At 44.3% G+C, this 26,135-nt stretch overlaps 1 protein-coding gene across 2 annotated transcripts in view; it reads right to left on the bottom strand.

Annotated features, from left to right (window-relative positions):
* The window catches only part of LOC115478870 (glypican-5-like), a 1,084,132-nt gene that overhangs the window by 689,321 nt on the left and 368,676 nt on the right, over positions 1–26,135 (bottom strand). For both annotated transcript variants that reach the window (XM_030216505.1, XM_030216504.1), the window contains one exon: positions 9,244–9,363. In XM_030216505.1, the coding sequence (XP_030072365.1) occupies positions 9,244–9,363 (120 nt within the window). The remainder of the gene's footprint in view (positions 1–9,243; positions 9,364–26,135) is intronic.

Genomic DNA, 26,135 nt, shown 5'->3' on the forward strand with positions numbered 1-26,135 from the left:
CATCCCCCCCCCCCCCCCCCAAATCCAGTACTAGGCATACCAAGAATACAAAACAGTCAGGACCTATAGAGTAATTCTACCATACCATAAGCAGTAATTTGTACGAGTCACACAAGGAAAAGGAAAGCATCTTAAACATTACAGTGAGCACTAGAACATCAATTCACCTATTGTAAAACGAAAACAGACAGATTAGTACAGATCATCAATCCTGCACAGTCAATGCCAACCGAAAGCCATGTCTTTTTCACAAAAACAGATACACCCTAATCCACTATAGAATAAGTAATCATACATTTTCTATTTAGACAAAAATTAAACTGAACCCCCCGATGCCGGACTATGCATACAATGCAACACCACAGAAACAGAAAATGTCCCCTAGTACTGTGCAAAATATAAAGACAGCAGATGTAAATTTGAAAAAAACTAACAAATACCAATCACCACTTTACAAATTAACAAATAGAAATAAAACAAATACAGAAAATAAAATAATACCATTTTATTGAACTAATACATTTCGCTTCCAGAGGCCAAAATCTCCTTCCTCCGGTCAATACAGTATACTGCTATTACAGTATCCTATCCTGACCTGAGGAAGGGGGTTTTGTTCTCTGAAAGTTAAGTCAAAATGTTTTAAAATTAGTCCGATAAAAAGCTTATTTACATGTTCTATTTATAAACATTTATTAACACAGCTACAATACTATATCCTAAAGCAAAAAAATAAAAATATATATTTTATTTACAGTTTGTTGTCTCTGGTTTCTGCTTTCCTCATTTTCTTTTCACTGTCTTCCTTCCATCCAGCATCTGTCTTCGCTCTCTCTCTGCCATCCAGTGTCTGCCCTCTCTAATGTTCCTTCCATCCACTGTCTGCCCTCTCTCTCTACCTTCCGTCCACATCTGCCCTCTATTTCTGCCCCTTCCATCCACCATCTGCCCCAGTCTGCCATCTCTCTCTCCTCCTTCCATCCACATCTGCTCTCTATCTCTGCCCCTTCCATCCACCATTTGCCCCAGTCTGCCCTTTTTCTCTCTCCCCCTTCCACCCACCATCTGCCCTTTCTCTCTGCCCCTTAAATCCGTCTGCCCTCCCTCTCCCATCCCTCTCCCATCCATTCAGGGTCTGCCATCCCTCTCCCATCCATCCAGGGTCTGCCCTCCCTCATGCTCCCCCCTTCCATCCAGGGTCTGTCCCCTCTCTCTCTGTCCCCTCTTTTCAGCCCCCAGTTCCGGCCCCATTATTCCACCTGCCCCTAGTTCCAGCCCCAGCCCACATCTCCCACATGCCCCCCTTTTCAGCCCCACTATCCCACCAGTCCCCAGCCCTTTTCTCCCATCAGTCCCGAGATTCAGCCCCCCAGCCACTTCTCCCTGTCCCCTTTTCAGCCCCTAGTTTCAACCCCAGCCCTTTTCTCTCACCAGTCCCGAGCTTCAGCCCTAGCCAGTTCTCCCTGTCCCCTTTAAAGCCCCAGTCCCCACAGTTTCAGCCCCTGCCCCTTTTCAGCCCCCAGTTCCAGTACTAGCCCCCTTATCCCAACTACCCTCCTTTTCAGCCCCCAGTTCCAGCCCCCTTCATCCACCAACATGCCTTGCATCCCCCCTTTTCAGCCCCAGACCCATTCTTCCACCTGCCCCAGGCATGGAACCATTTTCCCTCCTTCCCCCTTGTCAGACCCCAGTTCCAGCTTCAGACCCCTTCTCCCATCTGAGCACTCCACTCCCCAGTCCCCTTCTCCCCTCTGAGCACCCCACCCCTCCCCAATCCCCTTCTCCCCTCTGAGCACCCATCTGAGCCCCCCCTCCATTGAGAGCCGAGAGAGCCCTCTTTTCCTGCCACCACCCTGCCTTTTTTTTAAAAATCCATGCAGCGATGCAGGCAGCGCCTCGCATCTGCCCTGTGTGTGCTGCGAAAGGAGAAAATCGCCTCGCTGGTGTCGGGCCTTCCCTCGCTATGTCCCGCCCTCGAGGAAATAGGAAGTTACCTCAGAAGAGGGCGGGACACAGCGAGGGAAGGCCTGACGCCAGCGAGGTGATTTTCTCCTTTCACAGCAGCACACGCAGGGCAAACGCGAGGCGCTGCCTGCGTCACTGCATGGATTTTTTAAAAAAAAGGCAGGGTGGTGGCAGGAGACGAGAGCTGTCGGCTCTCGACGGAGCACCCCTCACTCGCTGACACCCGGGGCGGACCGCCCTCACCGCCCCGCCCTTGCTACGCCACTGATTTCCCCTTCCCCAATATATCTGACAAAGGTCTTGCCATCTCTCTTTACATCTTTAGCCATTTTTTTCTTCCATCTGTACTTCCACTAACTGTATTTCCCTCTTCACTTCTTTGAGCTTCATCTGGTAATCTTTTCCATGATATTCTTGTTGCATTCTTCTGAATTTTCTGAATGCAGTCTCTTTTGCCCTTATTTTTTGGCCACTTTTTTTGAGAACCATATAGGTTTCTTGTTTCTCTTGTTTTTGTTTACTTTCCTTTTTGCCATACTTACAATGCTTTTTTTGTAGAAAAAAATGTACCGGTACTCATTAGGGGTGGGGTCACCACATATGGCTCCACCCCTATGATAGCCACACCCACATTGGTCACACCCCTTATACCAGCCATGGAGCATATAAACAGACATCATTGAAAATATTATACTAGTATAGGAGAAAAAAAATAACGTGATTTTTTTTTCATTATAAATAATTTCTGTAAACTGTTACAGCTCCAGTATACCCAGTGCAAAATAAGGCAGCAGATGTAAATTCTCAAATTGGACATATTCCAAACACTAAAATGAAAATTAGAACCGTAATTCTCCTTCATTTACATAACAATCGGATTAGTTTCTCCCTATATCGTATCGTCTAATTTTATTATATAATCCATGCTCAATATGTGATACCAATTGTTTGTTTTCCCCTTTTTTACCTGATTGTTCATTATATCATCCATGTTCTATATATATTACCAATTGTATCTGTACTCTGAAATGGCATAAGTCATGACGGAAAATTGAAAGCCACATTGAGCCTGCAAATAGGTGGGAAAATGTGGGATACAAATGCAACAAATAAATAAATAAATAAATAAAATGATTTTTTTTTCTACCTTTGTTGTCTGGTGACTTTGTTTTTCTATCCATATTGGTCCCAGTCTCTGATTCTGCTGCTCTCTATCTATTCTCTTAACCCCGTTTCCACGTATTCCTTTCCATTCATTTCTTTACTTTCCTCCTTTCTTCTTCATTTCTTGCCCTACACCCATAAGGAAAAGCTGGGTCCTCCTCCATGAAATTGTCTGGAGGAGATATAACGTGGATCCAGCTTTTGTCTATTTTCTCCATCCATGTGCAGTTTTTCTCCTCTCTTCCCTTTCCTTCATCTCCATCCATGTGCATCTTCTTCTTTTTTTCTTTCCTTCCCTCCATCCATATCCAGTACTTCTCCTCTCTCCTCCCCTCCATCCATGCCCAGCATTTCTCCTCTCTCTTTCCTCCCCTGTATCCATATAAAGCAATAATTCTCTCTCCCCTCTCCTCCATCCAAGTCCAGCATGTCTCCTCTTTCCCCGCCAACCCCTCCATCCATCCATGTCCAGCAATTCTCCTCTATCTCCTGCTATCCTCTCCATCCATTCCAGCATTTCTCCGCTCTCCCCTGCAATCCCCTCCATCCATGTGCATCTCCTTCCTGTCTTTCCTCCTCTCCATCCATGTCCAGCCTGTCTCCTCTCTCCCCTGTCCTCCCCCCCATGTCCAGCAATTCTCCTCTGTCCCCTGTCCTCCCCTCCATCCATGTCCAGCGATTCTCCTCTCTCCCCTTCCCTCCCCTCTCATCCATGTCTAACAATTCTCCTCTCTCCTCTGCCCTCTCCTTCCATCCATGTCCAGCAAATCTCTCTTCCCTGACCTCCCCTCCCATCCATGTCAAGTATGTCTCCTCTCTCCCCTGCCCTCTCCTCAAATCCATGTCTAGCGATTCTCCTCTGCCCCCTGTCCTCCCCTGCCATCCATGTCCAACGATTCTCCTCTCTCCCCTGCCCTCCCCTCCCATCCATGTCCAGCATGTCTCCTCTCTCCCCTGCCCTCCCTTCCCATCTATATCCAGCATGTCTCCTCTCTTCCCTGCCCTCCCCTCCCATCCATGTCCAGCGATTCTCTTCTCTCCCCTGCCCTCACCTTCCATCCATGTCCAGCAATTCTCCTCTCTCCCAAACCCTCATCTCCCCTCCTATCCATGTCCAGCAATTCTTTCTTCCCTGCCCTCCCCTCCCATCCATGTCCAGCAATTCTCTCTTCCCTGTCCTTCCCTCCCATCCATGTCCATGGATTCTCCTTTCTCCCCCGTCCTCCCCTCTCATTCATGTCCAGCAATTCTCTCTTCCCTGCCCTCCCCTCCCATCCATGTCCAGCATGTTTCCTCTCTCCCCTGCCCTCCCCTCCCATCCATGTCCAGTATGGCTCCTCTCTCCCCTGCCCTCCCCTCAAATCCATGTCTAGCAATTCTCCTCTGCCCCCTGTCCTCCCCTGCCATCCATGTCCAGCGATTCTCCTCTCTCCCCTGCCCTCCCATCCATGTCCATGGATTCTCCTTTCTCCCCCGTCCTCCCCTCTCATTCATGTCCAGCAATTCTCTCTTCCCTGCCCTCCCCTCCCATCCATGTCCAGCATGTCTCCTCTCTCCCCTGCCCTCCCTTCCCATCCATGTCCAGCATGTCTCCTCTCTCTCCTGCCCTCCCCTCCCATCCATGTCCAGCGATTCTCCTCTCTCCCCTGCCCTCCCCTTCCATCCATGTCCAGCAATTCTCCTCTCTCCCAAACCCTCACCTCTCCTCCTATCCATGTCCAGCAATTCTTTCTTCCCTGCCCTCCCCTCCCATCCATGTCCAGCAATTCTCTCTTCCCTGTCCTTCCCTCCCATCCATGTCCAGCGATTCTCCTTTCTCCCCTGTCCTCCCCTCTCATTCATGTCCAGCAATTCTCTCTTCCCTGCCCTCCCCTCCCATCCATGTCCAACATGTTTCCTCTCTCCCCTGCCCTCCCCTCCCATCCATGTCCAGCGAATCTCTCTTCCCTGCCCTCCCCTCCCATCCATGTCCAGCGATTCTCCTCTCTCCCCTGCCCTCCCATCCCATCCATGTCCAGCGATTCTTCTTCCCCCAGCCCATCCTCCTTCTCCCAGCCCAGTGCTTGCCTGCCAGCCAGTAAAGCAAAAAAGAAAAGCTGCCAGCATTGGACTCGGTAGCGCGAACGGTGCAGCGATTGAGAGAGGCTGCCAACGTTGAAGCTTCCCTCTGCGAGTCCCGCCTATGCAGAAACAGGAAGTTGAAACAAAGTAGGCAGGACTTGAAGAGTGAAGCTCTGATGCTGCCGGCCTCTCTCAATCGCTGCACCATTCGCGCTGCCGAGTCCGTAAAAAAACAGTAAGTAGGGGAGTGAGAGAAAGGGTGCAAGACTCGCCGGGATAAAAAGGTGCCGGCACGCAGTACCAGTGCATACCGGCACAAAACAAAAACCTGCAGATTTTTAGAAACTTTCAGCTTGGACCACTGTCTTTTCACTTCTCCTGTGCTTGACCATGCTATCAGCTCTTTTTCACGAATTCCCCATGTTACCAAAATCAGCATATCTGAAATCCAGTACTTTGAGTTTTGTACATCTGTACTCCGCTTTTGCTCTTATAGCAAACCATACCGTGTGATGATCGCTATTACCTAGGTGCACACCTACCCAGACTTTGGATACTTCCTCCATTTGTGAGCACTAAATCCTGAGCTGCCCCTTCCCTCATGGGTTCCGTCACCATTTGTCTGCGCAAAGCACTTTGACAGGCATCCATGATCTCGCTGCTTCTTTCCAACTCTGCCAGTGGGATGTTCCAATCCACATCAGGCAAGTTGAAATCTCCCAGCAACATCACCTCCCCTTTCATTCCAAGCTTATGGATATCTAATCAGATCCTTATCCCGCTTCTCCATTTGTACCAGAGGTCTGTAGATAACACCCATGTAGATACAGGTTCCACCTTCTCTTTCCAAGACGATCTATATCACTTCTTCTTTTCCCCAGTTTCCCTGCATTTCAGCTGTTCTGATATTATTTTTCATATACAGTGCCACTCCTCCATCTCTTCGGCCCTCCTTATCATTCCTAAAACGATTATGGCCAGTATGATTGCATCCCATTTATGGGATTCATTGAACTATATCTCTGTAATACCAACAATATCCAAGTCTGCCTCTAAAATCATTTTTCTACCATCCCCTCACCATCCCAATGGATTTCTCATTGTCCCCATCCCCATTCACACTTCTAGCTCACAGCTCCTGAAGCCCTTGCTGATCCCAAACCCACTCTTTAGAGTTAGCCAATGTGTGTTGGAGGGATGAGGGATGTGAATGTGGTAATGGTAGGGAAAAGTTGGTATGCATGTATAGATACATGTGCATATGGGTTTGGTAAGGTTTGTGGGTATATATGTGGATGTATGTGGGTATTTGGAGAATGTGTTAGGAGAGTGAGAAAGAGTATGTGTGGTGTGGGTGTGGAAGCAGGTAGAAGATGTTTTTGTGTGTGATCAATAATGTGATGAGCATTGTTTTAAAAATATTGCTGACAATGAGAGCAATAAATTTGCCCTGTTAGACAATGAATTAATTGCTAATTTCGTAAATATGAAAGCATGAAAAGCTAAGTGGTTGTAACCCTTTGTAAAAACTCTCTTTTCCTCTTTTCAATCAGTAGCATTGTGTGAACAAACTGAGAGTTGTTAAAGTAGTTTTGAGGACAGGACTGTGTGTGAACTACCATTAATATTAATTAAGGAAGAGGTGTCAGAAAATCATTCAGTTCTGCACTCCATGACATGATGAAACATACATTGCCAGTGGACATGCACAGGCATGAAGTGTGGGTGGAGTGTGGGCAGAATTAGAATATGTGTGTGCAGATTTTATGAAATATCTTAATCTATTTACATATGTGCATAAAGTACATGACTTCATTTACATCTGCTCTCATGCAGATATATGGGATTGCACCTACATTCAAGGAGTGTTCTATGCCATATACAGACAAATAGGTGCCTATGTACATGTTTTTGTATTGCCTATCCATGCGTAACATAGGCCTGTCCAGTGGCGTACCGGGGGGGGGCGGCGGGGGCGGTCCGCCCGGGTGCACGCCGCTGGGGGGGTGCCGCGCGCCGGTCAGCGTCGTTCGTTTCCATGCTCCCTCTGCCCCAGAACAGGAAGTAACCTGTTCCGGGGCAGAGGGAGGATGGAAACGAACGACGCTGACCGGCGCGCGGCACCCCCCCCCCCCCCAGCGGAGTGCACCCAGGAGGGTTCTTTCGCCAGGGTGGGGGGTCATGCTGCACGGGGGGTGCTGCACCCGGGGGGCGGGTGCATCGACGATCCGCCCCGGGTGTCATCGCCCCTCAGAACGCCACTGGGCCTGTCCCATGGCTCTTATCATTAGCCTGGTCAAGCGGAAGCAGGAGATGATGTTTTATTGAGGTGTGTCCCATGGGAAGGGGAAGCTGCACAGCAGGAGTGTGGGAGATCACCTTCAAAAGCGGGAGTCTCCAGTTCAATACAAGAGACTTGGCAGGTCAGGTATTCTCTATCACTCTCTGCCCATTTAGTTTCAGCCCTTAACTTCAGCAGTGCATAAGATAACAAACTGCAACACACTTAGTCTTTGATGACCTCTCATGAACATTTGGATCTCTTGTTGCTGAGTCTACTACTACTACTATAAATCATTTCTATAGCGCTACCAGTCGTACGCAGCGCTTCACAATTCCTTTGTTATGAGATGGCACAGCTAACCTCTGGAGTGGGCATAAATATGTCCTACCCTCAACCTTTTGGAAGTAAAGCAGGGATCAGTAAAAATAGTCAATTGAGTCCCTGAGCTCTGTTGCCCAGCTGGGAATACCAGTGGAAAAAAATGCAGCCAATGCTCCCCTTCTCCTTAAGTCTTACAGAAGGATAGTGGGGTTTACCCAATTTTCCCAATCACTACAAGGCAGGGTTGAAGTTCAGGCACCTGGCTAGGATATAGGCATAAGGGCTTCCCTTGGAGTAAGGGTTTATGACAGGAGGCAGAAAAAACAAAAGACAATGTTTGAATTTTACTATTGCTTTTACACTAAAGAAAAATTCCCTCCTCAACAAAACCCTTTCTTCATTGTAATATCTGCCATCTTAACCCCTCCCTCCTAATAGAGAGAAATAGAGACAAGTCATGAGAGCACTTTTACTGCCAGTGACAGGTGATGTCACTGTATAAATAATTCTGTTCTCATTGGCTTTGTCTGTGAGGATTTTTCCAGAACCAAAAGAATGGTATAGAAAAACCCCACAGACTATATATGGAACCCTGCTATGAAATTATCCTTGATACACTTGTCAGATCACACCATTTCCTTATCAAGAATAAGAGAGAATTGTAATTTCGGCCCTACGTGACATCTCCAGCTGCCAACTCATGAAAACCAAATAATGAAGTCTATAGAATGTATCTGCCAATGTGTTTTAGACTAGAAGAATAATGAATAGCATTTTCCAAAGAAAAAAATTCAAACCATGTTACAACATTATGGGGCCCTTTTACTAAACAGCATTAAGCATTTAACATGTGGTTTACCACATAGCAACTGCAACATTAAGAGGCTGTGCATTAGTTTAGCAATTACTGCGTGACAAACCATGCATTAAGTGTTCTTTGTGCCAGGGAGCATAGCATAATGCACAATTAATGCAGGAACCAGAAGCGGAGCCAGGTTGACAGCGCATGGGGAGTGAAAGTGGCACGAGAGCAGACTTCCGCTGGCGCACATTTTCAATGCAACACATTGAGAAAAAAATAGGTGCTGGCGCCAGCAGAACTTCATTTGGGGGAGCGGCCGCTCCCCTGGTGTCCCACCTCGCTACGCCACTGGCAGGAACCCTACCATCTCCTAATTATGAGGTGCTTCTGTGTTAACCGGGAGCAAGTACGTGGATTAATGGGAATGTTAATTCACGACCTGCAATAAAAAATATTGGGAATGCCCCCAATAAATGATGTGTTAAACTTGCTGCTACTGTGCAGTAAATTCCTATGTTAATCCTCAGTAATTGCAACTTTTATTGCTGTTTAGTGAAACGGTTCCTATGATTGTTTCAGTTTGGGGATCATAAAAGAACTGCTTGCACCATAAAAAAGCACATTAAATATAAAAGCCGTATACGTATACCTTTCCACCACATCTTCTCCATTCCAGCAGGTGGAGCTGTCTCGTACTACCGCATTACACAGCCTCTCAGCTAAGGAAGCATAAAATGTTCTTGATCGTTTCATATTGTTGACAAAATCTCTGCAATAGAAGAATGAGAAGTACTGACAAAAGAATAATAAACTTCTTCCAACATTTAAAAAATGTATATCTTATAGAGGCCCTTTTACAAAGGCACAAAAGGGCTAACGCAAGGGTAGCACGCGCCCAATCGGCACTACTGCCAGGGTACAGCATGCACCTAGAGGTAATTCTGATTCTGGCGCACACCGAATCCTGCTGTAGAAAATAGTTTTCTATTGTCTACCATGGGGTGCATTCCCACGTTGGCACACGCTGCATAGTTACTATGTGGGTAACGTGTGAACCCTTTCCTCTAGGTCATCGGGTGGTGGTAAGGGCTCAGACCGTAAGTTTTAATATTAGAGAAGGCCCATTTCCCAGCCCATTATAAAATAGCTTTTTTCCAGCTGCGGTAAAAAATGGCCCAGCACGTGCCTAAAAGACACATCCACATTACCACAGGCCACGTTTTACCACGGCTTTGTAAAAGAACCCCTTAACCAGCTAGAAACTATTCATATATTGAAGGATTGAAGGAAGAGCAGAGAGGGGACAGGAACCAAATATTAAACCCTGGATTCTATAAAGTGTGCCTAATTACCCAAATTTGGGTGTGATCCTGAGATGCATGTGCAACTTTATTGATTAACAAGCAAATTAACATCAATAATTGGATTCTAACAATCAATTATTGACATTGATTGGCACTAATTAGGAGTTGGACGCACATCTGGCTGTGCTCTACTCTATAATCCTGGGCAACCAAATCCCATAGTATGCAACCCAAAAGGGGGCATGGTCATGGGAGGGGAATGGCTGGATCAGGGGCATTCTCAAAAGATGAGCACAGTGTTATAGAATTCTGGGGATCTGTACCCAACTTGTGCACCAGGATTTACACCAGGTTTCAGTTTGCATGTCTTCACGCCCAAAGTTGGGCACAGGAATCCTCACTAGGTGCAATTCTAAAAATGGTGCTCACCCCAGAGTGCCCTTTATTGAATAGCGATGAGTGCTGATTTTTCCCAGTACCAATTTTTCAGCGCCATTTACTGAAGCCGACCCTATCTGTACAGTGATAATATTCAGTCACTACATAGTAACATAGTAGATGACGGCAGAAAAAGACCTGCACGGTCCATCCTGTCTGCCCAACAAGATAACTCATATGTGCTACTTTTTGTGCATACCCTACTTTGATTTGTACCTGTGCTCTTCAGGGCACAGACCGTATAAGTCTGCCCAGCACTATCCCCGCCTCCCAATCACCAGCCCTGCCTCCCAACCACCAGCCCTGCCTCCCAACCACTGGCTCTGGCACAGACCATACAAGTCTGCCCAGCACTATCCCCGCCTCCCAACCACCAGTCCCGCTTCCCACCACCGGCTCTGGCACAGACCATATAAGTCTTCCCAGCACTATCCCCGCCTCCCTAATTAGCTATATGAACAGAAGAGCTAAATTCAGTGGATAATGGCAGTGATGGTCATACATACATTCAGTGCTCAACATACATATTAATTTAAACACTACAGTCTGTAATTAAAATTAAAATTAACGTGGAGGGGCAAAATCGAATGGGGATGACCATCTCTAAGGGTGCCCATCTCTAAGGTCGTCCCGGCGAAGGGGCGGGGAAACCCGTATTATCGAAACAAGATGGGTGTCCACCTTTCGTTTTGATAATATGGTCGGATACACCCAAATGTCAACATTTAGGTCAACCTTAGAGATGGTTGACCTAAATGTTGAGATGGTCGACCTTAGAGATGGTCGTCCCCGGTTTTCAGCCATAATGGAAACCGAGGACGCCCCTCTCAAAAACGACCAAATTCAAGCCCTTTGGTTATGGGAAGAGCCAGAATTCGTAGTGCACTGGTCCCCCTGACATGCCAGGACACCAACCGGACACCCTAGGGGGCACTGCAGTGGACTTCACAAATTGCTCCCAGGTGCATAGCTCCCTTACCTTGGGTGCTGAGCCCCCAACCCCCCCAAACTCCACTCCCCACAACTGTACACCACTACCATAGCCCTAAGGGGTGAAGGGGGGCACCTACATGTGGGTACAGTGGGTTTCGGGTGGGTTTTGGAGGGCTCACATTTACCACTACAAGTGTAACAGGTAGAAGGGGGATGGGCCTGGGTCCGCCTGCCTGTAGTGCACTGCTCTCACTAAAACTGCTCCAGGGACCTGCATACTGCCGTCATGGAGCTGGGTATGACATTTGAGGCTGGCATAGAGGCTGGCACAAAATCTTTTTAAAGTTTTTTTTTAGGGTGGGAGGGGGTTGGTGACCACTGGGGGAGTAAGGGGTGGTCATCCCCGATTCCCTCCGGTGGTCATCTGGTCAGTTTGGGCACCTTTTTGAGGCTTGGTCGTGAAAAAAAATGGACAAAGTAAAGTCGACCAGATGCTCGCCAGGGACGCCCTTCTTTTTTCCATTATTGGCCGAGGACGCTCAACTCTTAAGCACGCCCCAGTCCCGCCTTCGTGACACCTCCGACATGCCCCAATGAACTTTGGTCATCCCCACAATGGACTGCAGTTGAGGGTGTCCAAAATCGGCTTTCGATTATGCCGATTTGGGCGACCCTGAGAGGACGCCCATCTCCCGATTTGTGTCGAAAGATGGGCGCCCTTCTCTTTCGAAAATAAGCCTGTATGTGATACCTGACGAATGTTTTTCAGAAACTTGGCCAGGTTGGGTCAAGTTTCCTTAAAATTGACATTTGGATAAACTCTTGCTGTATTTGTCCATTCTTGGATCACTGCTATTGTTTGATTGTCTGTTCTACTTCTGCAGTAGACTGTCTTCTGTTTGTTTGTTTGTTTGTTTGTTTGTTTATTTATTTGTTGCATTTGTATCCCACATTTTCCCACCTAATTGCAGGCTCAATGTGGCTTACATTGTTCTGCCATGGCTATCGCCATACCAGAGTAAAACATACAATTGGTAATTACATAAGAATATGGATAACATAGTGGAATGAAGTATCAGGTAAAAAGAGAACACAATCAGAATAACAATTAAAGCAGTAATGTGCTAAAGTTCAAATGGTGGATCGTTGTGGTATGCACTGTTGAAGAGGTAGGTCTTCAGTGATTTCCAAAAGTTGATTAGGTCACGTATTATTTTCACATCAAGTGGTAATGCATTCCAAAGCTGCGTGCCTATGTAGGAAAAGCTGGATGCGTGTGTTAATTTGTATTTTAATCCTTTGCAACTGGGGAAGTGAAGATTCAGGAATGTACGTGAAGATCTTTTAGTGTTCCTGGGTGGTAAGTCTATGAGGTCTAACATGTAGACCAGGGCATCTCCGTAAATGATTTTATGAATCAGGGTACAAACTTTAAACGTAATACATTCCCTAAGTGAGAGCCAGTGAAGGTTTTCTCTTAGGGGTGTGGCACTCTCGTATTTTGTTTTACCAAATATGAGTCTGGCTGCAGTGTTTTGGGCTGTTTGAAGTTTCTTGATGATTTGATCTTTACAGCCAGCATAGAGTGCATTACAGTAGTCTAGGTGACGTAGCACCATTGATTGTACCAGTCTGTGAAATATATCCCTTGGGAAGAAAGGTTTTGCTCTTTTGAGTTTCCACATTGAGTGGAACATTTTCTTTGTGGTATTCTTCACATGGCTTTCTAGTGTGAGATTTTGGTCAATGGTAACTCCAAGAATTTTCAGGCTGTCTGAGACAGGAAGGGAGAAGTTTGGTGTGATTATAGTAGTGGATTTACTCATGTTATGTTGTGATGAGAGGATGAAACATTGTGTTTTTTCAGCATTAAGTTTTAATTGAAATGCATCCACCCATGAATTCATGATTTGGAAGCTGTGGTTGATGTCATTAGTGATTTCATTTAGATCATGTTTGAACGGGATGTAGATCGTGACATCATCTGTGCATATGTATGGATTGAGGCCTCATATGGATTGAGGCCTCAGGTTTCATATTCATTATGGGTACCTTGAATACCTGACTGGATAAGTATGTTCCGGGGGCTGGCTTGAGAACCCCTGCTCTACAGCTATGTTTATTAAATTAAGACAGCAAAAAAAAGTCCTAAATTAAACAGCTTAGCTACACAGAAAGTATCTTAATGTCAGTGCCACTTATTATCCAGATAGCACAGATGAACATTTTTTTCACATCATGGAGGCATTATAAAAAAAAACAACAACAAACCACTCACTACACCAGCATTGCTGCACCACCTGAATATTATGGTGTTGCTAACATTTTCCAGGAAAAAGACTGTTTATATTATTAAAAGATATTATAGAGGCAAGTCTTTTTCTGAGAGGGAGCTTGATATTAAATTTTTAACCTAATAAAAACACAACAATGTATTGCTGCAAGATTCTAATATGATATTTCTGTGCTTTTCCTTCAGAATTGTAATAACATAAAATCCCTAAGACTTTTTTTCATTTAGTGAAAGCTTTCAGTGCCAACAGCATTGTTCTCGTTTTCATTCGGTTACAGCAGCGCAGAGTAAGGGAGCAGTCTAGTGGTTAGAGTAATGGGCACCTTGTCCTCAAGAGCAAATCACTTAGGAGCAGGGGCATATCTGGAATCCGGTGGTAGGGGGGGCCAGAGCCAGAGAGGGGGGGGCACATTTTTGCCTCCCTTCCCCCCCCCCACCCCCCACCGCCGCCTTTCTAATTTCGCTACATCTTTTTTGAGATATGGCAACCAGAGCTGAACACAATACTCCAAGTGCAGTCGCACCATTGAGTGATACAAAGGCATTATAGAATTTCCGGTCTTATTCATCATCTCTTTCCTAGAATCCAATTAGCTTTTTGGCCGCCACTGCACACTGAGTAGATTTCAGTGTAATATCTACAATGTCACCTAGATCTTTTTCTTGAGTGCTGACCTCCAAGGTGGATCCTTGGGGGTCAGCAGTCAAATAAATACATGTCCTACAGTGAGTGTTCTCTGTTTATTTTTTTCTTAGTGTTATTGCTTCCTCATTTTCATTATCACTAAACTGATCACAAGGATTCCTTAATGTTTAATGGAAAAAAATCTATTTGTTGGACTCTTTACAAACTTTCATTTTCAAATACAACTACCCTAGTCAGTGGCTTTATACTCCATTTCATTTCTGTCGACCTCTTTCTTTTTCACCTTAGGCATCATGTGCAAGTTCTCATACACGAGAGACAGCTCATTATTACATTGACAATTACGCAAACAGATTACAAAAGCCATATAAGGGTTGCAAGCTGAAGATGTGTGGCAACAACGATGGCTACACTCAACATTACATCCATGGGAACTGAGAGGTGTTACTATAGAGTTAATGGAATGAAATTAAACTGCAGTATTGCATGGTCATGTATAGTTTACAGTTTACTAGAATTTGACATACCGCCAAACTTTCACAGATCTAGGTGATTCACAATTAACAAAATAACAAGCATATATCAGAAAGGAACTCCATAATCTTGACAGGACAGACCTAAACACATATATCCCACTAAAAAAAAAAAGATATAAAATACATTTTTAAAAGAGTTAAAAATTAAAAATCCCTTCTCCCCCCCCCCCCCCCCCCCCCTCCCCGGACATGTAATTCCATCTTTGCTATCCTCCTTAGGCATAATATGAAAAGCTAAAAGAAACAATGATTATACAAAATAGAGCAGATTCGGAAAGTATGTGTGAATTCCTGCAATTCAGACAGTTTCCCTAAGAAGTCATCACTTTCTAATCTGTAATTTTACTTCTTACTGAATAAACAAATCAGTTATCATGCTGTTTTTGACATGTTTCTCCCTCTGGAAGCTTTGTATGCTCATCCATTAGTTATTTAACCTATAAAGGACAGCATTTAACAATAGGCTAAGCACTGTAACCCAATTATTTGTGACTTATCAAGTTCGAAGATTTTGTATAGTATGTGTGAAACTGCATAGTTTTCATGTCTGCTCTGAAGCAACATTTATGATGCATTGCAAGTCATATCCTGTTTTCTTTGTAAGTACCAATAAATCTTGCCATTCTTGGTTCTGAAAAAATTATGCAGAACTATCATTATAAAGGTATAAACATTATTAAACAGAGAACTGAAGTTTTATCCATAACAGTAACACTACAGTTAAGCACCATTTCCCATATGTCTATGCATTTTAGTTTGGCAAAGTATCTTTTGAATTCAGGGACTGTTTTGATCAGACACTGAAATTACCTTGAACTTATAATGTGAACTAAGCGACAAACTTTTTCTGAGCCTCAGAGGATCACATTGATATATGGCACCAACAACTTTCAGAGGGACAGCAATTTGCCTCAGTACCGGTATTTCTGCTTTTGATAGATGGCTCATCTCATGTTTACCACAGTGTTTACTCGGTAAACCGCATGAGAAATGTTTTCTTCTTTCAGGATACTTCATTCTGAACAAGACTCCTAAATAACAAAGGAGCAGACGAGTGTATGTGCATCGAAAGCATTGTAGTGATGGATGCTTCCTCACAGAAAAGAATGTCAAAAGATGCTGAAAAATAGAGTCCTTAGCCACTGCTTAGAACTACTAATCCTTGAGGCTTCTCTATCAAGCACCATTTTTTTTTTTTTGCAATAATGATTCAGTACTAAGAAGTTCATATTAATTAAATTATTTAAATTCAAAGCATCTCACCTACATTTATTCAACTATTTATCTTTGAAGTCAAGTGAAAATGCTTCATTTCTCTTTATTGGAATATCAATTTCACTGCTTATGTCTTGCCTGTATAGAACAGTAGGTGGTAACATGAACACACATGTTTTTTTTTTTTTTTTTAATAGGACAGCACAAGATATGCTGACCAGATACTGTCCTCTCTAATCACTGAACAGGGATGCCCATTTCTTTTCTGAGCAATAGGCCATGTTCTATAAATATTGACTAAATTGAAGGTTCAAAGCAGAAAATGTTCCTTACCACATGCAGTCAAAGGCTGATGGTATTATTGACCCCTGGAAGTCACTTAGGTGGTATTTTACTTAGGCGCACTGGCATTTTTAATGCATGCTAAAATAGGCGCATGCTAAATGCTAAAGATGCCTATGTATTCCTATGATCAATCAAATTAAGGAAACCTAACTTCTAGTGTGGGGAATGTTTCAAAATAACTATTATCAGTCTCCCAAACACATAATATATTCAAACCAGCTTCTCAATATCTATCATCATCAATGGACAAATAAACATACATTTTTTGATATCCGGGGATCTTCAGATATTTCAAAAGTTTCCACCATACGGGACTTTGCCCCAAGCTGTAAATGGTGTCATTTGCATCTTCATAGATCAACCCGCAAATTTTTATCTTTTTCTTGCGTGTACTCTTTGTATCTTAAAAACTATATATCTTCAATTCATTTTTCAAAAATATTGCTTAAGCTTAACTTATCTTAAAACAAGTAGCAGCAGCGATTTCTTCCAGCTCAAACCTCTGCCGACATGGCCAGGTTTCGTTACACTTCGTCAGGGAAGAGGCTTGCTGTCACAAAAGATATTTTCAGTAAACATGTCCATCAATTTTTTTGTATTAATACCATAAACTTTAAAGATTATTTACCATTTCTATGTTCGTTTCACTATCTCAAGAAAAAAATTGAAAGTGTGACATGGATGCCTCCTGGTAGTGCCTGTTCTATAGTGGCTCGTTCTTATACAAATTGTAATTCTACAAATACAGTTTATGCCCTCATTTGCCCTTGTCAACTGATTTATGTTGGGCGTTCTATTCACCCTGTTAAAATTCGACTCAATGAGCATAAGTCCCGGATTAAAAATCAAGTTTTATCTGCTCCTATGGTTCAACACTGGATAGAGAAGAGTCATCAGATAGAGGACATGAAGTGGTGTGTTATAGACCAAGTCCAGTTGGGTTGGGAGGGTGGTAATGCTGGATCTCTGCTGAATTATAAGGAACAAAGAATGATTTTTCAACTGCATACGTTATACCCCGTTGGGTTAAACTCAGAACTGGATTGGTGGTCGCTTGTCTGATTGGTTGCTGCTGAATATATGTGGCCCTATCAGAATTGGCGTTTCGTGATCAGCTGAGTCCTATTTAAATTGAAGGGGCTGTGGAGAATGCCGCAGCCATAGTGAAACGAACATAGAAATGGTAAATAATCTTTAAAGATTATGGTATTAATACAACAAAATTGATGGACATGTTTTCTGAAAATATCTTTTGTTACAGCAAGCCTCTTCCCTGACGAAGTGTAAACTTCAAACATACATTTGACTTTCATTACCCAATGTTATGTTATTAGATTGAGCCACAGATAATTTTCCGTTTGTTTGTTAGTTCATTTATGCTATACATTTAGCTAATGTCTGTTGTTCTATTCACCATATTCATGTCTACGATATATTTGTAACAATATCTTTAATTTGTTTTACTGTTCTATTTAGATTACAAAGACCCCTGAGGCAGGCCTTTGGGCCGAAACACGGCCGTGTCGGGTCATTTTTAATGCAAATTACGTTACTTTTTATTTTTTAATTTTAATGTGAATAAAAAATGTTTTGGTATCCTTATTCACTCTCCTCACTTTTTGTCTTTTATCATCAGTTCAACAAATGACAAGCTCAATCCCACACTTTAACAAAGAAATGTGTTTTCAAGCTTTTCCTAAACTGTTCCACACTCCCACGTAGTCTCAGAAATAGATATATTAATCTCTTTCTCTCCCTCACAATTTTGGGGCCAGACCATAGAAGTCTGCCAGGCACTAGTCCTGCTTTCCAACTACTGGAGTTGCAATCAAAGCTCACTTCAGCTATGGGGTCAATTTATCCTGATCTGTCTTTGCCATTTATGGTACCCACACCATAGACATCTTCCTGATATTGGTCTTACTTCTCAACCTCTGGAATTGCCATCAAAGCTCACTGCAGCTATGAGGACATTTAAGTTTTGTATTAATTTGATGCCATCATTTTTTTTATATAGGGATCTTGTGTTTATCCCATGCATTCTTGAATTCCGTCACCTTTTTGTCTCCATAACCTCCCCCAGGAAGGCATTCCAGGCATCCACCATTTTTCTGTATTTCCTGATATTGCTCTTAAGTCTACCATTGCAACCTCAACTCATAGCCTATAGTTCTACTGCTTCCCTATCTCTGAAAAAAACAGTTTGCATATCGTACCTTATCCAGCTTATTTTCGAAAGTGATCGCCGGCCATTTCCCGACATAAATCGGGAGATGGCCGGCAATTTCTTAAAAGCGAAGAAATCGGTATAATCGAAAGCAGCATTTTTGACAGCATCGCCGCTTTCCCGTTGCTTTGCCAGCGAAAGTTCATTGGGGCGTGTCAGTAGCTTAGCGAAGGCGGGACCTGGGCGGGCATGGGCGTGGCTACCAGATGGCCGGCTTTCACTGATAATGGGGAAAAAAGCGGCGTTAAGCAGTATTTTGCCGGGTTTACTTGGTCCTTTTATTTTCACGATCAAGCCTCGAAAAGGTGCCCCAACTCACCAGATGACCACCAGAAGGAATCGGGGATGACCTTCCCATACTCCCCCTATGGTCACCAACCCCCTCCCACACTAAAAAAACACAATTATAAACATATTTTGCCAGCCTTTATGCCAGCCTCAAATGCCGTACCCGCCTCCATGACAGCAGAATGTGTTCTATCCTCTGACAGCCTTTCCCTGGTTGTGATGTGGCTCTCGGGTGAGTGTAACACCTTTTCTGTTAGGTGCACTGCAGAGTCACATCAGCAATGCATTGTGGTGGGTGTAGGGTAGTGGGCTCTACTCCCATGGTGCTTTTCCCCCTGCTAACTGGGTCAGAGTGTGTCCAGTTTTGTTTCCGGTAGTCCATGAGGTAGTGGCCATTTTTGTCATCCACTTTTAGATCCCTTTCATGTGTTACCCACATTAGACAACTTAGTTCTTACCTTGAATGTTGCTGAAAGAGGGCGTTGTACGCCATTCTGCCAGCTCTGACCTGCTGCTAATCTCAGTACCAGGGAGACTCTTTGCCAGTGGGGCACAACCTCTGATCTGCAGTTAACTGTGAGTAAACCTGCTTATACAAATAAAGGTCTTTTTCAAAGAGATTTGTCTTCAGGTGTCAACTGGTGTGCCAAGGTTATACAGCAGCAACAAGTCCTAGAGGCCTGTGTGTATGCAGGTCCCTGGAGCACTTTTAGTGGGTACCACAGTGCACTTAAGGCAGGCGGACCCAGGCCCATTTCCCCCCCTACCTGTAACACTTGTGCTGATAATGGGAGCCCTCCAAAACCCACGGTACCCACATGTAGTTGCCCCCTTGACCCCTAAGAGCTACGGTAGTGTTGTACATGTGTGGGTAGTGGGTTTTGGGGGGGGGGGTTGTGGGGCTCAGCACCCTAAGCAAGGGAGCTATGCATGTGGGAGCCTTTTCTGAATTCCACCACACTGACCCCTAGGGTGCCCAGTTGGTGTCCTGGCATGTGAGGGGGACCAGTGCACTACAAATGCTGACTCCTCCCACAACCAAATGCCTTGGATGTCGCCGGGTTGGAGATCACCGGCGTTTTTTCCCATTATTGCTGAAAAACAAAACCGGCGATCTCAACCCCGGCGAACTCTGGCATTTGGCCGGGCTAAACCGTATTATCGAAAAAAAGATGGCCCCATTTTTTCGATAATACAGTTCCGGCCAGCTGTAGCACCGCTGCCAAAATAGATCGCCAGCGATCTATTTGGCCGGCGACGTTCGATTATGCCCCTCTATGTCTCTTTCAAGTCTCTTCTCACACATCTTTTGGCACAAGCCCCATATCATTTTTGCTACTTCCTCTGAACCACTTCAAATATTTTGATATCCTTAGTGAGATACGGCCTCCAAAACTGAGCACAATACTCCAAGTGTGGCCTCACCAATGTCTTGTACAGGGGCATTAACACTCCTTTCTTCTACTGGATATGCCTCTCTCTATGCAACTTAGCATATTTCTAGCTACAGCCATTGCCTTTTCAAATTTTTTTGTTGCCATAATATCCACAAACACTGTCGCCCAAGGTCCCTCTCCTAGTCAATGCTTATCATCGTCACACCCCCTAGCAAATGCAGCTCTTTAGGGTTTCTACACCCCATGTGCATCACTCTACACTTCTTTGCATTAACGTTTAACTGCCAAACATTAGACCATTCTTCTAATTTTTTTTTTAGATTATGCTGTCCACTCCCTCCAGGGTTGCAAAAAGATAAACGTTTCCTTCTAACCCTTCAGCAATGTTGCTCACAAATATATTGAATAGAATCTGCCTCAGTACCAATCCTTGAGGTACTATGTTTACTCACCTTTCTTTCCTTCAAGTGAAATCCAGTCACCACCACCTTCTGCAATCTTTTAATCAACCATTTTCTCATCATTTTGAGTCCTAACCAGCCTGTTCAATTTGTTCATGAGCCTTCTATGAGAAACTGTGTCAAGGATTTAGCTGAAATCCAAACAGACCACATCTAACACGTGCCCTCAATCCATTTCTCTAGTCATCCAATTCAAAGAAATTCATCAGATTCATTGACATGATTTTCCTTTGGTAAAGTTGTATTGCCTCAGATCTTGTAACCCACTGGATTCCAGTAAGTTTATATCCAACCACCAAAGTAAGGTTTACTGGCCTGTAGTTTAACACTTCTTTTCTGTCACCATTTTGTGGAGAAAGACCACATTTGCTCCTCTCCAGTCCCATGGAACCTCCCCTGTCTCCAAGGATCTATTACATAAATCTTTAAGGAAGCCCACCAGAACCTCTTTGAGCACTTTTAATACCCTTGGGTGTATGTCATCCATTCCCATGGCTTTGTCCACTTTCAATTTTTCCAGTTGTTCATAAACACTTCCATGAAAGGTGTGACATGTACTTCACTCCCATATATTCCTTTGTCAGCCACTTGATATTGCTTGCTAATATGGATGCCCAAATACTTAAAGTTTCTTGTCACAAAATGCCTAGCCACCCATCTGGGCTACCCCATGGCCACTTAGAGGGTCTATCCCCAGCACAGCACAGGTCCATCTGCACCTGCCACTTGTGCTGTACACTAGCACCCTCCTCCCACCAACTGGGTCCCAACAGCCTCGGGGCGAGTCTCCTGCTCTCAAATTATCCCTAGTGATTTCTAGGTTACTGGAGCCACACTCCCAGTGCTCCCACAGTTCCTAGAAAGCACTCACAGACCCAACACACAAACCACCAGGATTCTTGATCAGTAAAGACAAGCAAGGGCAATAAACTGAAAATGTTTATTATCTGAAAAATTAAAAGGTGCAATCAGCAAAACAATAACAGGTAGGGTTACCATACGTCCGGATTTACCTGGACATGTCCTTTTTTGAAGACATGTCCGGTCGGGTTTTGCCAATCCGCCCATTTGTCCGGATTTCTGGATAAACGGGCGGACGGACGGGCGGGCGGCAGGCCTATTCTAGCCACCACTCCCCTTACTTACTATCTACTGCCCTGGTGGTCTAGTGACCTCTTCGGGGCAGGAAAGAGCCAAAGTTCAAGGGGGCATGTCGGCAGTGTACCAAAGCCGGGACAGGGGCGTGGTTAAGAGATGGGCGTCCTTGGCCGATAATGGAAAAAAGAACGTCCCTGATGAGCATTTGGGCAACTTTACTTGGTCCCTTTTTTTTCTCGACCAAGCCTCGAAAAGGTGCCCGAACTGACCAGATGACCACCAGAGAGAATCGGGGATGACCTCCCCTTACTCCCCCAGTGGTCACCAACCCCCTCACACCCAAAAAATCCCCCACATTTTTCCAGGCTCTATACAAGCCTCGAATGTCATACCCAGCTCCATGACAGCAGTATGCAGGTCCGTGGAGCAGTTTTTAGTGGGTGCAGTGCACTTCAGACAGGCAGACCCAGGCCCATCCCCCTACCTGTTACACTTGTGGTGGTAAATGGGAGCCCTCCAAAACCCACTCAAAACCCACTGTACCCACATCTAGGTGCCCCCCCGTTACCCTTTAAGGGCTATGGTAGTGTTGTACAGTTGTGGGTAGTGGGTTTTGGGGGGCTCAGCACACAAGGTAAGGGAGCTATGCAGCTGGAAGCAATTTGTGATGTCCACTGCAGTGCCCCCTAGGGTGCTCTGGCATGTGAAGGGGACCAGTGCACTATAACTGCTGGCTCCTCCCACGACCAAATGTCTTGCATTTGGTCGTTTTTGAGATGGGCGTCCTCGGTTTCCATTATCGCCGAAAAACGAGGTCGCCCATTTCTAAGGTCGACCTAAATGTCAAGATGGTCGACCTAAATGTTGAGATTTGGGCGTCCCCGACCATATTATCGAAACGAAAGATGGACACCCATCTTGTTTCGATAATACGGAGTGCCCTGCCCCTTCGCCGGGGCGTCCTTAGAGATGGGTGCCCTTAAAGATGGGCGCCCAGTTCAATTATGCCCCTCTATGTGACTTAGTATTTACACGTAGCACATTATAGAATACAGTTCTGCGCATAAATTCTAATTAATGCCAATTTGTGTCACTAATTGCTTGTTAATTGGCAATTATTAGCGCTGATTGTCTTGTTAACCAATTACGTGCATTGTGTGATTTATAGAATCTGGAGGAATATTCTAAATGAGGTCTCACCAGAGTCTTATACAGGGGTATCATCACCATCTTTTTCCTACTGGCCACTCCTTTACCTATGTACCCAAGCATCCTTCTAGCTTTTCCTATTGCCTTTTCTACATATTTAGCCACCTTAAGATTATTATACGATCACACCCAAATCCCATTCCTCTTTCATGCCTGAAAAATCGGCACCAAAAATATTTCCACCTAAACTGTGCCTAAGTGTATTCTTTAAACCACACCTAGATTTCTGCAATTTATAGAATATACCTAGCAGAATTGCCTGTGCCTAACTCTAGGTGCATCAATTTTTGCCAAGTAAAACTTGGTGTAAATACTGGCGCCAAAGTTAGGCATGGAATATGTGGATTCTATAACCATGCACAGAGATTTTCAGAATGCCCATGGTCCGCCCATTCCATGCCCATGGCCAGACCCCCTATTAGGCAGCATGCATTAGAATTTATGCACACCATTTGACAGAATATGCCCAGCAAGTTGTGCAAGTAAATTCTAATGAATGCCAATTAGTATCAATAATTGTTTATTAAGTGACAATTATCAGCGCTGATTGTCTTGTTGAGTAATTAAATTACGCATGCAAATCCAGAAGAGAACCAAATTTGCTTGCACAATTTTGGTCATGCTATATAGAATCCGGAGGAATGTCTTTAACTGGTTATGCATTCCTATATGAGAGAAGACAAAAAGTAGCAGTTGAGGAATTTACTACAAAAATGTGGTAATTTGAGTATGGGAAGTCCCACAGGGCTCCACACTGCATATTTGGCATGATACAAGTGTTAGCATACACTTGAGAGGCTGAAATCATACTCCACATACCTTGGCTTAGGAGTGAAGCTCATTCCTGTCATGGTATATGCAAAACTAAACCATTTGGAGAAACTGCCCTCAAGAGCAACCAATTCTTTTTAACATATATCATGCTCTCCTAGGAAAAAATTATTAAGGGATCTTGTGTAAATTATTTGATTTATAAAAATCATATTCAAAATTATTTCCTGCTAAAAATTAGCTTAAGTAAAATTACTGAATCTGTTACCCAGTGCTTGTCAGTGATCTGTAACTAGATAAAAAGAACACACTCAAATTAAATTCAAACAAACCAGAGGTTCTATGGATTACACAGCGAAGCATCTAGTCACTGCAGTCAAAGAAATGTTTTTTTTTTTATCTTTCTTTATTTTTTCTGGCATACCGAACAGTATCAGTTCCAAGAACGTCAATACTTATATATTACAATCTCCCATCCTATCCATGAAACTAATGTTCCATAAGGAATACTAGGAAGGGGAGATCTCTCTAATTACCTTTTTTGGCTGCATGTATAGTTATTGTTTCACACTGGAAACACCAGGAGGTTACATCAATAGAGATTGGTGGTCTAAAGTTTGGAATATAATGGAAAGGGAAAGGGAGGCAGCTAAATTCCAAGATAAATTATCTAGGTTTGAAACAATATGAAAATCCCTATTGGAGTTTAAAAGAGCATGAGAAGGGTTCTCAGATGGATGAGGTAATAAATGCTAAGTCCCCCAATCTTTGGTTAATGTTTCAAGTTTATTGAAGATGGTTTTACTTTAAAAGATGTTATATAGTTCCACTTCTTGCAGTACTACTACTACTACTAAACATTTCTAGAGCGCTACTAGGGTTACGCAGCGCTGTACAAATTAATAACTAAGGGCGGTCCCTGCTCAGAAAAGCTTACAATCTAAAGGACAAAATGTCAAGTTAGGGTAGTCTAGATTTCCTGAGTAGAGGTGTTGTGATTAGGTGACGAAAGCGACATTGAAGAGGTGGGCTTTGAGCAATGATTTGAAGATGGGTAGGGAGGGGGCCTGGCGTATGGGCTCAGGGAGGGCTCACTTGGTTATAGTTCTGTTTTATTTTTGTCTATGTGTGACAAAAAGACTAGAAATGTGTATATTTTTAATTAGTTTTTCTGTGGTGTAGTTACCATGGCACTATATTCCTTGAAGCCACTGGAGTTTTTCAGTACTTAAAGTTATTTCACTAAAATGTTTAGAATTCTATCATATACAGTGTGCATGTGTGTACATATGCATATATCTGCCAAATAAGTACTTAAGCACTATTCCATAACTATGCAAATATCTCCAATAGCATGAGGTTTTCAGGTGGACCTACAAAGAGGCAGACTTTGGGTGGAGCACTGTTGGGTGCATGGTTGGGTGTCTAACTTAAAGAATACAATATAGGTTACACATATTTCTCTGCAATATAGGCACACACACATCAGCTCTATGACTGGGATAAGTGATCCTGCCTAAGTTCAAATGTATTACACTAACATTATATTTTAAAAAGTAGGTGACTACTTTCCTTTATAGAATACTAGTAAAAAAGCCCCGTTTCTGATGCAAATGAAACGGGGGCTAGCAATGTTTTCTTCTGTGTGCATGTGGGAGTGTGTGTGTCCCTGCCCTCTGGCCTATCTCCCCTCCCACCTCTGAGTCCTTCACTGTTACAGAGCCAGCGATTTGATTTCGTGCTCTGCTGTTTTCCTTCACTGACTGTGTTACAGAGAGGGCGGGGCAGACACTCATAGGGAAACCGGATATCTCGCCCCTTTCACACTTCCGGCTGGAGGCTTCATAGAACGTTGGTTTTGCTTTTTATATAGAGAGATGCCCCAATCAGGCACTCTCAGGACATCTATATGTAGGCACAGAGTCACAGAATTACCCCCCTAAAACACCATCACAGCAGCTGTAAAAAAGTATCTACAAATTGTAGATATCAAACATATAAACGGCGAGTGACCGACTCACTCGCAAATGCGCAGTAGAGACTTCCCTCTCTGTCCCGCCCCTGCGTCAATACGTGATGACGAGGGCGAGACAGAGAGGGAAACTGCGCCGCCGAGGTTGATACCGCTCCCCCCCCACCCGCCCACCCGAGGTCGCCGCTACCGTTCCCACCCCCCCCCCCCCCCCCCGGAGTCGCCGCCATCCCTCTACCCAGCCTGGGCCCTCTCTCTCTCCGCTACTAAACTTACACATCCATTCGCAGGAAAGCAGCACACACATCAGCTGAGCTGCCATCGGCCTTCCTTCCCTGCCTGTGTCCCGCCCTCGCTGACGTTACGTTACAGGAGGGCGGGACACAGGCAGAGAAGGAAGGGCAGACG

The sequence above is a fragment of the Microcaecilia unicolor genome, chromosome 10, assembly GCF_901765095.1.
Source record: "Microcaecilia unicolor chromosome 10, aMicUni1.1, whole genome shotgun sequence".
NCBI classification, from domain to species: domain Eukaryota; kingdom Metazoa; phylum Chordata; class Amphibia; order Gymnophiona; family Siphonopidae; genus Microcaecilia; species Microcaecilia unicolor.